We start from the raw sequence: 15,321 nt of genomic DNA on the forward strand, positions 1-15,321 counted from the left end.
GTGTGTGTGTGTGTGTGTGTGTGAGAGAGAGAGAGAGAGAGAGAGAGAGAGAGATCACTGACAGCCACAAACGTTGGTCTTCAAGACTCAAAAATTAGTTAACTGCATGGTGAGAGCTTAGGCAGCCCAGCCAGATGCTGCCAAGAACCTACCATTTTACAGGACCGTATATGCCTAGATACCAAGCTGCACAGATGCAGAAAATTAAATAGACAGTTACATTTTCTGGATTTTTTTTTCATTTTTTTTTTATGCTGACTGCGTCAATCAGAGCTCTACTTTAACCAAAGAGGCACATAATGAGATACTCAAATCAACAGATCTTTTTGTCACTTTACGCTATGTGCACCCTTCTTCAAGTGAACAGAATTCAGCACCGAAAGTAAACTCATTAGGGAATGATAAATTATCTAACGGTAGGTTGTACTTCCTCCACACCTTCTGTTGGAAGGACTCAGCTTCTGAAAAATTTCAGTGCTATCTTATTAGCATTGAGTCTCAGTCATTTACGCTTGTCTAAACATGCAAAAAGAGTTATGTATTCTGATGTGGGGGTCGAAAATTTGAGCAGAAAAACACTATTTATCATAGACAAAATTTAGTCTGGACTACACATTCTGTCTCTCAAATACTCTACTCTCACTTTTGCAGCAAATTTGAACTGTGTTGGAACATCTTAGTATTTACAAGGTAGGAAACTGAATTATTTTGCTGCCTTCTAGATTTACCAGAGTCTCATTTTCAGCATCATAATTCCGCTTCCTATGGGTGCATACAGCTATTTCAAAGACTATTATGTATGTTTTGTGGGGTATTTAATAGCCTGTGAACTTGTAATAGCTGTAACAGTGTCTCTATACTTGCTGCAGTACAATAACTTGAGTTTTTTATTCATGTGACAAATAACTGTGTAACTATCAACTTCATTTGAGTTTAAACTCGTTTGAATGTCTACATTATTTTGCCTGTACAGCCAATCTGGATTACTGATTCATGCACAAAATGTTCCTGTAACTTATTAACTGTTGCTGTTGCTGTGGTCTTCAGTCCAGAGACTGGGATGATGCAGCTCTCCATGCTACTCTATCCTGTAAAAGCCTCTCCATCTCCGAATAACTACCACAACCTACATCCTTCTGAATCTGATTAGTGTATTCATCTCTTGGTCTCTCTCAATAATTTTTACCCTGCACGCTTCCCTCCAATACTAAATTGGTGATCCATTGATACTTCAGAACATGTCCTACCAACCAATCCCTTCTTATAGTAGTTAAGATGTGCCACAAATACCTCTTCTCCCCAATTCTATTCAGTACCTCCTCATTAGTTATGTGATCTGCCCATCTGATCTTCAGTATTTCTTCTATAGCACCACATTTCTATTCTCCTCTTGTCTATACTGTTTATTGTCCATGTTTCACTTCCATACAAGACTACACCCCATACAAATGTTTTCAGGAAAGACTCCCTGACACTTAAATCTATACCCAATGTGAACAAATTTCTCTTCTTGGGAAATTCTTTCTTTTCAATAGCCAGTTGACATTTTATATCCTCTGCACTTCAACCCTCATCAGTTACATTGCTCGCCAAATAGCAAAACTCTTCTACTACTTTGTGTGTCACATTTCCTAATCCAATTTCCTCATCATCACCTGATTTAATTCAACTCCATTCCACGAACCTCATTTTATTTTTGTTGACGTTCCTCTTATATCATCCTTTCAAGACACTGTCCATTCCGTTAAGCTGCTCTTTCAGATCATTTGCTGTCTCTGGAAGCATGACAATGTTGTCGGCAAACCTCGTACAGATTGAATAATATTGGGGATACGCTACAACGCTGTCTCACTCCCTTCTCAATCACTGCTTCCCTTTCATGCCCCTCGACTCATATAACTGCCACCTGGTTTCTGTACAAACTATAAATAGCCTTTCACTAACTGCATTTTACACCTACCATCTTCAAAATTTGAGAGAGAGCACTCCAGTGAACATTGTCAGACTCTTTTTCTAAAGTCCACAAATGCTAGAAACGTAGGATTGCCTTTTCATAACCTATCTTCTACGATAAGTCATAACCGTAACTTATTTAACTGATAGTTTGGTAATTTTCAAACCTGTCAACGCCTGCTTTCAAATGGTTCAAATGGCTCTGAGCACTATGGGACTTTACATCTGAGGTCATCAGTCCCCTAGAACTTAGAACTACTTAAACCTAACTAACCTAAGGACATTACACACATCCATGCCCTAGGCAGGATTCGAACCCGCGAGTGTAGCAGTCGCACAGTTCCGGACAGAAGTGCCTAGAATCGCTTGGCCACTACGGCCAGCATTCAACACGTGCTTTCTTAGGGATTGGAATTCGTATATTCTTCTTGAAGTCTGAAAGTATTTCACCTTTCTCATACATCTTGCTCAGCAGATGAAAGAATTTTGTCATGGCTGACTCTCCCTAGGCTAACAGTAGTTCTAATGGAATATTGTCTACTCCTGGGGCCTTGTTTTGACTTACGTCTTTCAGTGCTTCTCCACACAGTATCATGTATGTCATTTCACCTTCATCTCCATCCTCTTCAATTTTCATAATATTGTCCTCAAGTACATGGTCCTTGTATATACCCTCTATAAACTCCTTCCACCTTTCTGCTTTCCCTTCTTTACTTAGGACTGGTTTTCCATCTGAGTTCTTGATATTCATTCTTTTCTTCAAAGGTCTCTCTAATTTTCCTGTTGGCAGTGTCTGTTTTGCGCTGGTGATATGTGCCTCCACATCCTTACATTCATCCTCTTGCTATCCCTGCTTAGCCATTTTGCATTTCCTGTTGATCCCATTTTTCAGACATTTGTATTCCTTTTCGTCTGATTCATTTACTGCATGTTTATATTTTATCCTTTCATCAATTAAATTCGACCTCCCTTCTGTTACCCAAGGATTTCTACTAGCCCTCATCTTTGTACCTACATCATCCTCTGCTGCCTTCACTACTTCATCTCTCAAAGCTATCCATTCTTCTTCTACTGTTTTTCTTTCCCCTGTTCTTGTCAACCATTCCCCAATGTTCTTCCTGAAACTCTCTACAACCCTTGGTTCTTTCAGTTTATTCAGGTCCCATCTCCTTAAATGACTACCTTTTTGCAGTTTCTTTAGTTTTAATCTACAATTCATAACCAATAAATTATGGCCAGAGTCCGCATCTGGCCTTGGAAATGTCTTACAGTTATATAATCTATCTGAAACTTTCCAGTGTCTCCACGCCACCTCCACAAATACAATCTTCTTTGATTATTCTTAAACCAAGAGTTAGCCACGATAAAGTTATGCTCTGTGCATAATTCTACCAGGCAGCATCCTCTTTCATTCCTTACCCCCAGTACATATTTAACTACTATTTTTCCTTCTCTTCCTTTTCCTACTATCAAATTCCATTTGTTGTTATGGTCTTCAGTCCTGAGACTGGTTTGATGCAGCTCTCCATGCCACTCTATTATGTGCAAGCTTCTTCATCTCCCAGTACCTACTGCAACCTACATCCTTCTGAATCTGCTTAGTGTATTCATCTCTTGGTCTCCCTCTACGATTTTTACCCTCCATGCTGCCCTCCAATACTAAATTGGTGATCCCTTGATGCCTCAGAACATGTCCTACCAACCGATCCCTTCTTCTCGTCAAGTTGTGCCACAAACTTCTCTTCTCCTCAGTCTTATTCAATACCTCCTCGTTAGTTATGTTATCTACCCATCTAATCTTCAGCATTCTTCTGTAGCAACACATTTCGAAAGCTTCTATTCCCTACTTGTCCAAACTATTTATTGTCTATGTTTCACTTCCATACATGGCTACACTTCATACAAATACTTTCAGAAATGACTTCCTGACACTTAAACCTATACTCGATGTTAACAAATTTCTCTTCTTCAGAAATGCTTTCATTGCCATTGCCAGTCTACATTTTATATCCTCTCTACTTCAACCATCATCAGTTATTTTGCTCCCCAAATAGCAAAACTCCTTTACTACTTTAAGTGTCTCATTTCCTAATCTAATTACCTCAGCATCACCCGACTTAATTTGACTACATTCCATTATCCTCGTTTTGTTTTTGTTGATGTTCATCTTATGCCCTCCTTTCAAGACACTGTCCATTCCATTCAACTGCTCTTCCAAGTCCTTTGCCGTCTCTGACAGAATTACAATGTCATCGGCGAACCTCAAAGTTTTTATTTCTTCTCCCTGGATTTTAATACCTACTCCGAATTTCTCTTTTGTTTCCTTTACTGCTTGCTCAATATACAGATTGAATAACATCAGAGAGAGGCTACAACCCTGTCTTACTCCCTTCCCAACAACTGCTTCCCTTTCATGTCCCTCAACTCTTATAACTGCCATCTGGTTTCTGTACAAATTGTAAATAGCCTTTCGCTCCCTGTATTTTACCCCTGCCACCTTTAGAATTTGAAAGAGAGTATTCCAGTCAACATTGTCAAAAGCTTTATCTAAGTCTAGAAATGCTGGAAACGTAGGTTTGCCTTTCCTTAATCTTTCTTCTAAGATAAGTCGTAAGGTCAGTATTGCCTCAGGTGTTCCATTACTTCTACGGAATCCAAACTGATCTTCCCCGAGGTCGGATTCTACTAGTTTTTCCATTTGTCTGTAAAGAATTCGTGTTAGTATTTTGCAGCTGTGGCTTATTAGACTGATTGTTCGGTAATTTTCACATCTGTCAACACCTGCTTTCTTTGGGATTGGAATTATTATGTTCTTCTTGAAGTCTGAGGGTATTTCGCCTGTTTCATACATCTTGCTCACTAGATGGTAGAGTTTTGTCAGGACTGGCTCTCCCAAGGCCGTCAGTAGTTCCAATGGAATGTTGTCTACTCCGAGGGCCTTGTTTCGACTCAGGTTTTTCAATGCTCTGTCAAACTCTTCACGCAGTATCGCATCTCCCATCTCATCCTCACCCACATCGTCCTCCATTTTCATAATATTGTCCTCAAGTACATCGCCCTTGTATAGACTCTCTATATAATCCTTCCACCTTTCTGCTTTCCCTTCTTTGCTTAAAACTGGGTTTCCATCTGAGCTCTTGATGTTCCTACAAGTGGTTCTCTTATCTCCAAAGGTCTCTTTAATTTTCGTAATTCCATTTATAATTTCTTTTATCACATCATACATTTCTTCAATTTCTTCAACATCTGCAGAGTTAGTTGGTTTACAACCTTATACTGCTGTGGTGCGCGTGGGCTCCATGTCTATCTTGGCTATAATACTGTGCTCAATATTCTGTTCACAGTAGGTTACTGCATCCCTATTTTTTTTTAATTCATTATTAAATTTACTCCTGCATTTACAGTTATTTGATTTTGTACTTATAACCCTGTATTCACCTGACCAGAAGTCTTGTCCTGCTGCCACAAAACATCACTAAGTCCCTCTACATCTAACTTTCACATATACATTTACCTTTTCAAATTTTTAACCTACCTGCACCATTAAAGGATCCAACATTCCGCACTCCAATCCTTAGAATGCCAGTTTTGTTTCTCCCGATAACAAAACCCTCATGAGTAGTCCCCGCACGGAGATCCGAATGGGAGACTATTTTAACTCTGGAATATTTTATCCAAGAGGATGCCATCATCTTTTAACCATACAGTAAAGCTGTATGCCCTCGGGGAAAATTACAGCTGTAGTTTCACCTTGCTTTCAGCCGTTCACAGTACTAGTACAGCAAGGCCATTTTGGTTGATGTCACAAGGCCACATCAGTCAACCCCCCAGACTGTTGCCCCTGCAACTACTGAAAAGGCTGCTGCCCCTCTTCAGGAACCACACATTTGTCTGGCCTCTCAACAGATACCACTCAGTTGTGATTGCACCTATGGTACAGCCAACTGTTTAGCTGAGGCATGCGCACCTCCCCACCAACAGCAAGGTCCATGGGTCATTGGGGGAGGGGGGGAAATTTAAATATCGAATTATTTTTTTACACTGCACTGAAAGTTTATCAAATATATGGTATTTTTTTCTTTGGAAAAAAAAGAAGCAAGTGAAAGATATTCTATAGCATGTATTTACTGATACTTCAACAATGTAACAGACAACTTGCAATAATGATCAATAAAACAATTACATACAAATGTGATGTTTTAACATAGGTGTAACTAAAAACATACATTTTTTTGTAAACTCAGCTTGCAATAAGGCAACTTACATTATCACACAAGTTTAGAATCAGGGAATGGTAAAGCAAGAAGTAACATATTTGACAATATCAACTGAGTGCAATTGTTAGGACAAGCATGGCACTTTGCGTTTTTTAGTTCAATCGAAAGATATAACACAGATATAACATTCCACTTATTTCCTTTTACTTTAAAATACTTAACATACCTCTGATCCCATGCTTGTTGTGAACAAGGCCGCCAATTGGTTTGAGCAACTGTTTGATTATCCAGTTTAATGACTGCCATGATTTCATCTGAAACATGATGTAATATTATTTATCGGGAAAAAAGACCTTTTCACTGAGCAGTCATGACATAATACAGTACACTAACACAGAAATTTGTGTGAAATGCTTAAAAATTAGATCAAACTTGTGTGATTAGATTTACTTTCATTCCAACTGATCCGTAGTGAAGAGGTCCTCCAGGATGTGGAACATGTCAGAAAAACAACAATACATGACAAATATTTACAACTAAAACAAATAAGCTAATGTACCATTCCACAGGTCCCAAGTGGAATGATCGTCATTTTTCAATGAACACTAAATGAAAGAGTCATTTTACAAATACTAATGCACTGAATTTAAAATTAAAAAGTTTATTTATTTATTTATTTATTTTATTTATTAGGTAATAAACATGTAATACAACTACTATAATACTTATTTACAATGAACACATTACTGCACTGAAATGGTGCATACACACACACACACACACACACACACACACACACACACACACACACAAATCAGTTGGTTTTACTGAGGAATTCATCAGTGGAGTAGAAGGAGTTGGCCACCAATAAATCCTTTAGGCTTCTCTTAAAGTGAATTTCATTGGTTGTTAAGCTTTTTATGGCAGCTGGCAAGTTATTAAAAATGTGTGCTCCTGAATAATGCACACATTTTTGTACAAGACTAAGTGACTTTAAATCCTTGTGAAGATTATTCTTATTTCTAGTATTGATTCCATGAATTGAGCTGTTGGTTTCAAAAAGTGATAAATTTTTATGACAAATTTCATTAAGGACTAAATATATTGGGAAGCAGTAGTTAGTATCCCTAGTCCCCTAAACAGGCTTCTGCAGGATGTTCTCGAGTTCACACCACATATAACTCTTACTAAACGTATTTGTGTCCGGAAAACTTTAGCTTGGCTTGATGAATTACCCCCAAAAATAATCCCATATGACATGGAATGAAAGTAAGCATAGTATGCCAGCTTTTTCATTTTTATATCCCCTACGTCTGATAAAATTCACATTGCAAACAGAGATTTGTTAAGACGTTTCAGCAGTTCTGTGGTGTGCTCCCCCCAGTTGAATTTATTATTTAGCTGTAATCCCAAGAATTTAACACTGTCCGCTTCTTCTTTCTTCTTGCCATCGTATGTTAGACATATACTCGTGGAACACCCCTTACAAGTTCTGAACTGCATGTAGTGTGTTTTTCAAAGTTAAGTGACAAAGAATTGGCTAGGAACCAGTGTTTAATGTCCACAAATATTTTATTAGCTGATACTTCTAAGACTATACTTGTTTTGCTATTTACTGCAATGTTTGTATCATTGGCAAACAAAACGAACTTGGCATCTGGTAATGTTACTGATGAAAGGTCATTGATTTACACAAGAAAAAGTAAGGGCCCCAAAATGGAACCTTGTGGGGACCCCCACATGTAATTAGTTCCCAGTTGGATGATGCCTGATAACTTGATACATGTCTCTTTCCTAATAACACCCTTTGTTGCCTGCCAGAGATACAAGATTTGAACCATTTTGCAGCATTTCCTGTTACACTATAATATTCTAATTTTCTTAATAGGATATTGTGATTTACACAGTCAAGTGCCTTTGACAGATCACAAAATATACCAGTTGCCTGCAATTTTTTGTCTAATGAATTAAGCACATTTTCACTGTTAAGTGTAGATAGCCTTCTCAATATCAGAACATTTTAGAAATCCAACTGAGACTTTGACAGTATGTTATTTGGGATAAGATGGTTATAAAACCGATTGTACATTACTTTTTCTAAAATTTTTGAGAATGCTGGCAACAGTGAAATTGGACAGAAATTTAATGCTATTTCTTTATCACCCTTCTTAAACAGTGGCTTAACTTTAGCATATTTTAACCATTCAGGAAATATTCCACTGATAAACGACTGGTTACACAAATTAACTTTGTTGATATGTCATCATACCCACTAGATGTTTTTGATTTTAAAGATTTTATGATGGACATTGTTTCTGCTGGGGTACTGAGGGTCAAATTCATATAATGTAAGTTACTTGAAATATCTGGTGTGAGGTATTCCATAGTAATATCTACAGAACCTGGCAACCCCATCTTTTCAGTAACAGTTATAAAATGTTTGTTAAAAAGTCCTGCAACACTATACACATCTGTCACCAATATATCATTTACTCTTAATGCTATTTGTTCCTCTTCATGTCTGGTTCTACCAGTCTCCTCCTTCATATGCAAAGATTCAATCAGCTCAACATTATTTCTAACACAACCAGTGGTGAAATTTTTTGAATGCAATATTCCTGTTTCAAATGTATTTTCCATAATAGCATTATTAAATCATCTTGCTCAGGTTGGAAGCTCTTCCTGATGTTTTTCCATGTCCGTGACTTGACATTTGTTTTTTGTTACACAAAATGCTATTTATTTCTTCTTATTGAAGTCAAAATATAACAGGACGAATAAAAAGAAATTAAAAAAAAAGGAGACAACCAACCAAATCATTATTAATAAATCATATCACTACTTTAAAATGTTATCATGTAAATAAGACTGTTTAATCTTCACATACTATACTTCTTAAAATATTTCCTTATGAGCAATAAATTATTTGTTGTGACGTCAAATGCTCCTCCAATAAGATAAACATCACTTTTTATGTTCCTATAATGTTCTCAACAGTCAACACTGTCACCAAGCATGGAATCATCAATATTTGAAGTTTCTTTCCAAAATTATTATTAATACTAATTTTACACATTACTGTGCATGGTGTTGTTACTCAAATGGACCTACTAATTGTTTATTGCTACAGGAGATGCCATTTTTAATGCAAACTAAATATGCTTGATGAGAAGAGGAAGGCTGTTGGTGTAATAGGGGCTCACTTAACAGAGATGATCATGACATTTAATACTAACACCACCATAACCACTAAAACCACCACCACCAAAACCACCCCTTTCTTTTGGGCACAATATCTGTTATTTACTGCCTCCTGTGATGTTGAAATATCATATGGGCCCCTACTGAATTAGAGTTCTTGCATTTTGTTTCCATACTTTTCATTAAAAGCTTGCACTGTCATAGAAACAACTGTGATCCAGGAACAGCAACAAGTTTCAACATGGCAATAGGTAACAGCTATGTGAACAAGAGAACCACAGTATGATGTATACAAGTGGTACACAATGATTTGGAATAAATAAGAATAAATGAAAAAGAGAGACAGGGTGACAAAAAATTCTGGCTGTCATAGGTTTTCAGAATAGAATTAGACCAAGAAGGGAAACCTCTTGGACAGTAAGAGCAAAGATACTTGCCATGTATGAGAATGAAGGAATACTGGACAAGAATAAAGACTAGAAGTAATGAAGCTTATCAAATTAATGTGATCCTCACAAGACCAAAACAAAATGAAATGGTGGTAACACAAATTACTCTCTATCTTTCTTTCTGAGGGAAGAGCCAGTGCCATATCAACAAGAAGATAATTGTAAACAAATTAAAACCAAACAAAAAGCAGTGCTCTTGTACTATGATTATAAACATGTAGGAAAGTTCTGGTGCAATGCAAATAACCCAGGAGGAACAGAAACCAGTCACCAAATAGCAGAAGCTTTGAGATGCCAACAGACACACACAAAAGGGAGAAAACTTTTGCTAGCTTTTGGAATAAATCCTTTGTCAAGCTACAGTGTGCATGCACACACTTTGTTGGGACTGAATTTCAGCAGGTGGACTGGGACGGGGTGGGGATGCTGTTGAGAGGGGTGGATAGGGGAGGTGAAAATATGAGTTGGAATGGGTAGCTACCAGATTGGATGGAGGCAGCAGGTTTCCAGGCTACGAATGAAGAAGCGACAGGTGGCAGATGGGCACGCTACGCATCTGTTCTTAGACACAGTTTGTCGTGGCCATTCTTTATAATGGACAACTGATTGGTTGTCATACCAACATAAACAACTGTGAAGCTATTACAGCAGAGCTGGTATGACATGGGACAGGACCAGGGATTGCATAGGAATGACCAGGATGTCATTTAGATTGGGCGGGCAACGAAATGGCACTTTAGGAGGGATCTTGGGCAGTCTGTCCCTCATTTCCAGTATAATGATCGATAATCGAAGCCCTGGCAAAGGATATGGTTCAGCTGTTCAAATCCAGGTGACACTGGCTGATGACGGGGGCAGTCCTTTGTAGTTTGAACCTTGAGAGTGGTGGGAGAATTAGGGCTGTGTGAGAGTATGACTTGAGAAGTGTGTTTACAAAATAGGTTGGGTGATGAGGTGGAGTGGCGGGCAGGGGGAGGGTGTCGATAGGTCTGTCTGTGAAGGACCTGATGAAACCTTCAGCATACTGGGCAAGAGAGTTCTTGTCACTGAAGATATACCATGCACAGGTGGCCAGGCTGTATGGGAGTGATTTTTTCGAATGGACAGGATAACAGTTGTCGTAATACAGTTAATGTTAGTGGATTTAATGTGGACAGTGGTGTGGATAGAGCCATCAGAGGGGTAGAAAGCAACATCCAGGAAGGTGGCATGTTGAGCTGGGGAGGATCAGATGAAGCAAACTGGAGGGATGGTGTTGGTGTTGTTGTTGGGGAATGAGGAGTGAGTGTCTTGTTCCAGAGTCCAGATCATGAAGGCATTATCAATGAAACTGAACCAGACAACAGGTTTGGTGATTTTGGAGGCTACACAAAGGTCGACATAGGACGGTGCAATACGAGTGTCCATGGCTGGGTTGTGTTGTGTTGGGGAAGGATACCAGAGAGCGAGGTCATCTTTCTCATCGGATTAGGGAACGACAGGGAAGGAAGTTGGCTGTGCCCTTTGAAAGGAACCATTGTCCATGGCTGTGCTGCAGGTTGTTTATGTGTTTTCTCCTCAAAGGAGAAGTAGTTGTGTGCTAAGATATAGTTAGTAAGGTGTAAGGTGTATGATGAATGAGGTAGTGGGTTTGAAATCTGAAGGACTTGTGCAATAGTGGCAAGGTCATGGACATAAGAGATGTTGGTGTACAGGGAGGTTACGTAAACAGTAACACACAGGGATCTAAGGTGAAGGAAGTTAGTATGTTTGATTTCGAGGCTACGTTTAGGGCAAAAGGTTGGAGGTGTTGGTCAATGAGAGTGGAATTTCCTTCAGTAGGAGCACAATAATCAAACTCGATGGTGTGTAGGAGCACAATAATAAACTCAATGGGGTGCCCAGGATTGTTGGTTTGTATATTCAGGGAAGCAATGTAGAAAGTAGATGTGCAAGGTGTGGATGGGCCTAGGATTTCAGTAGGGATTGGAGATTATGTTCAAGCTCTCGTACCTGGAGGAGTCAAGACAGTTTTGTGGAAGCCTTCCGTCTTTATCTACAGGTAGTGAATGGCTGTTCCTTCTTCTGCTGAGAGCTTATTTTTCTTAGGAAGGAACCTGGGGAATGGTGCTGAGGTCAAGTTAGTGGTACAGAATTCATGGAGTATGATCTCCATAGGGTTTTCAGGGCAGTTGGATGGTGGTATGAAGTGGGAGAAGCAAAGCTCTATGTTGGGATTAGGTCAAGTTTGATTTGAGGGATTGGTAGGAAAGAAACCTTCCCACTGTAGGAATTGGGAGAAGATTAGTAGGTCTTTGATAAGTTCAATAATACAGTTAAACTTAAGCTTGAGGTTGAAGGTGAGGCCTCTGGATAGGAATGAACTTTCTGTGGGGTTGAGGCTTTTGGTGAAAAGGTCAACAACAATGTTTTGGGTCAGTTTGGGCTCTGTATTTCATGGAGTGTTGGGAGAGACTGTTATGAGAGGTTGACATGGCGGTTCACCATAGGTAGAAAGCATGGTGATGGTTGCTCCAGGCCAGGAGTAGGACGTCAACAGTTTGGACAATTTATGGAGGTGATGTCTGAAATGCTCTTCCAGGTGCTGGAGATTAAAGGTTTCAATTTTGGATATGTGCTGTATATAGTTAGGATTTCACATTAGCAATGTATCACAGAGGGAGCACAGATGGTTCAGGGATGTCTATGCCATGGAGATGTGTTTCTCAGGGTGTATATGTGTACAAGGAAAAAAATTTCCCAGATTTTTCCCAAATTTCTCAGTTAAAAATACATTTTCTCCCAGGTGAAAACACACTTTTTCTTGTTAAGTGACAGTATATTTTCCCTCAGAACTGCGAAACTTATCAATCCTTTGAATGGTTTTGGTTTTATGCACGGGCACAGAATTTCCCAGCACTTTAGAAAACAAAACTCAGGGAAAAAGACAGGTTTTGGAAATATCTTTGATGTACAGCAACATATACAATGAGTATTTTCGTATTACGAAAGTATACATTGAAATTCCATTAAACACCGCATATTACTTTCCGAATCATTGAAATCGAGATTGCGATGCAATTTTGTAATGCAGTAATAGCTCATGTCACATGATTTCGCCAGCCGATGAGCATAGGACACGTGATGTAGTCAGCCAACAGCAACATTACTGTTAAGTAGCACGAACACACAAAGAGGGAAAGTTAATAGTTTAAATTAATATACATAGTGTTGCTACAAGAAAAGCAAAGTTTTCACATTTAATACTGGTCTCTAAGGTTAATAAGGTGTAATATAATGTTTATCTTTTTTGCGCATGTTACACTTTAAGATATATCACACAAATGTACCAGTAAAATTTTTAATAATGACATAAATGTCTGATCTTCAGAGTCTGAAATTCTTCTAAATGGCTCGTCATCAAAGAGTTGACTTTTAAATGAGAGTCAAACGCTCTGTGATTTAAGAAATCCATGGAACACTCTCACACATAGTTCAACTTACGTAAAATGATATTTAATTTGAAAGAAACGCTTTTCAAACCACCATCTGCAATATTTTCCCGTGCCTGTTAGAAATACGTTCGTTTCTGCAGTTGCCAGAGAGCGCAAATAACAAGCTACACCACGCTTGCACAGCTACCAAGACGTAGGAATTCTGTATGTATGTATGTGTGTGTAAAACATTGAAAGATCATACATTATATCATAAAAGAAACAAGACATCAGAGGATACTCCAAGAGCATCAGAATTTCATGAACCACACTAAAACGTGCACATTTAAAGTACGTACAGATTCCCAATGAAGTAGACCTTGACCTTTTATTAATCTTTTCAGTGTGGTTTTTGGGATGTTAATTTTCTTGGAGCATCAGTACTGTATTATATAATGTTTGGTTCTCTATTATGGCATAATGCCGTATGTGCTAGAAGATGAAAACATGCAGCGAACAGTTGAAACTAGCCAGTACTGAGGAATTAAACATTTCGTTTCAAATACATTGACGCCTTCTGAGGAAAAGTTAATAAAAGTCAAATTTCTTTAGCAAACAGACAAAAATAACTTCATTGTTCTGCAAGGTGATTAATGCTTGACTGTCAGAAAGGTGGAAATAAAATAAAATCTAAAACTAAAAATATATTTTAGCCTTCCGTAATTATGTGAATGTATTTTAATACACTTGATAGCTCCCGGTCACTGATATCCGTTTTGTTTTCATTTGATGTGAGAGTAAACGAAGGGTAAACAGCAAAATCACTAAATGTAAACACGGGTCACGTGGAGACTCCCCACTATAACTCAGACTGCTCTGTGCATCAGCCCTGGATCTACGATATTTGCTAACCGAGTCAATACTAAAAAAAATTGAATTTTCAAAAATATAAATATATGTTCACTGTGGAATTGAAACGTGTATATTTTGTAATGGATGGCATCAAACTATATTCAGGACAGTAGAAATTGAAATGTCCTGTGGTGCCTCTCCTGCCCCCAGTCGGCCAGTTTGACAGCCTGCCCCTCCTTAAAAAATAATCTCACAGTTAATCACAGATAGGATGATTTGTCATCGGGAGAACAAGAACTCTTTAGAAAATTTGCACTCTTTATTGACTATTAGTTAATAAGTTGCTGTTATGTGTGATGTAAAATTAAATATAGGATACATAAAACTAATAGAGAGACAAGCAAGTAAGTACACATTTCTTCAATCCTTAGCTTCTGGGATTTTTTTCTCTCTAATCTTGCTACAGTTTTACACTGGGTGCTTTCCTTTCTGCGAAAGAATCTATTACCTCATCGGAATTCGGCAAACATTTTACTACATGAAAAATCAAAACGTCGTTATCTAATACTGAAAAACCTGTTAATACAAATAATACCCAAGACTGGTGTGGTTTCTCGATCTAATTACATCTATTTTGTCACCATCTGCTAGATAAAACAGGCCTTTCTAATAGTGCAGTAATCTTATAACACGCACCAAATAAATTAGACCCTTTCCGCACAAATGGTCATTTTTATAACACGACAGAATATAATTCACGAAGTACCAACATCAAATGTGCTTATTAGGCCTCCTACAAGCAAAAAGCTTTATGTTAGGAAATAGTTTCACATTTCGTTCATATGCACCAGTTTCTCAAGCATGAGATCGAAAAGTAGTATTATGAAATTTTGATATAAATTTGGAATCGTCTTATTCTTCCATAATTCGTGTGATGTCCCCATTTCTTCTCCTTCCTCATTCTAATAAACAATCTTGCTATCACCAATTCTGTAGCTGTTCCTGCTATTGTCAAAATTTTTCACCGATCAACTTCACTAACCCTGCCAGAACCACAGGTTTAGTTATCTCACGATTATTCTCTGGTTAGGCGTTGTTACAAGTTCATACAACACATTTTCCACGTTACTTCCAGAATGCAACTTAAGCAGCTGCTAGCCGGGGACTGTACAACTGATCCTTATTAGTGTAGCGATCTGGCCAAAAATTTTCTGTCAAAATTTCATTTGCTTGGGT

At 38.2% G+C, this 15,321-nt stretch overlaps 1 protein-coding gene across 2 annotated transcripts in view; it reads right to left on the reverse strand.

The window, feature by feature from the left end:
* LOC126267370 (serine/threonine-protein kinase N) overlaps positions 1-15,321 on the reverse strand; it is a 308,585-nt gene that overhangs the window by 80,114 nt on the left and 213,150 nt on the right. For both annotated transcript variants that reach the window (XM_049972549.1, XM_049972550.1), the window contains exon 8: positions 6,397-6,484. In XM_049972549.1, coding sequence (XP_049828506.1) covers positions 6,397-6,484 — 88 coding nt within the window. The remainder of the gene's footprint in view (positions 1-6,396; positions 6,485-15,321) is intronic.

The sequence above is a fragment of the Schistocerca gregaria genome, chromosome 4 (genome assembly GCF_023897955.1).
Source record: "Schistocerca gregaria isolate iqSchGreg1 chromosome 4, iqSchGreg1.2, whole genome shotgun sequence".
NCBI classification, from domain to species: domain Eukaryota; kingdom Metazoa; phylum Arthropoda; class Insecta; order Orthoptera; family Acrididae; genus Schistocerca; species Schistocerca gregaria.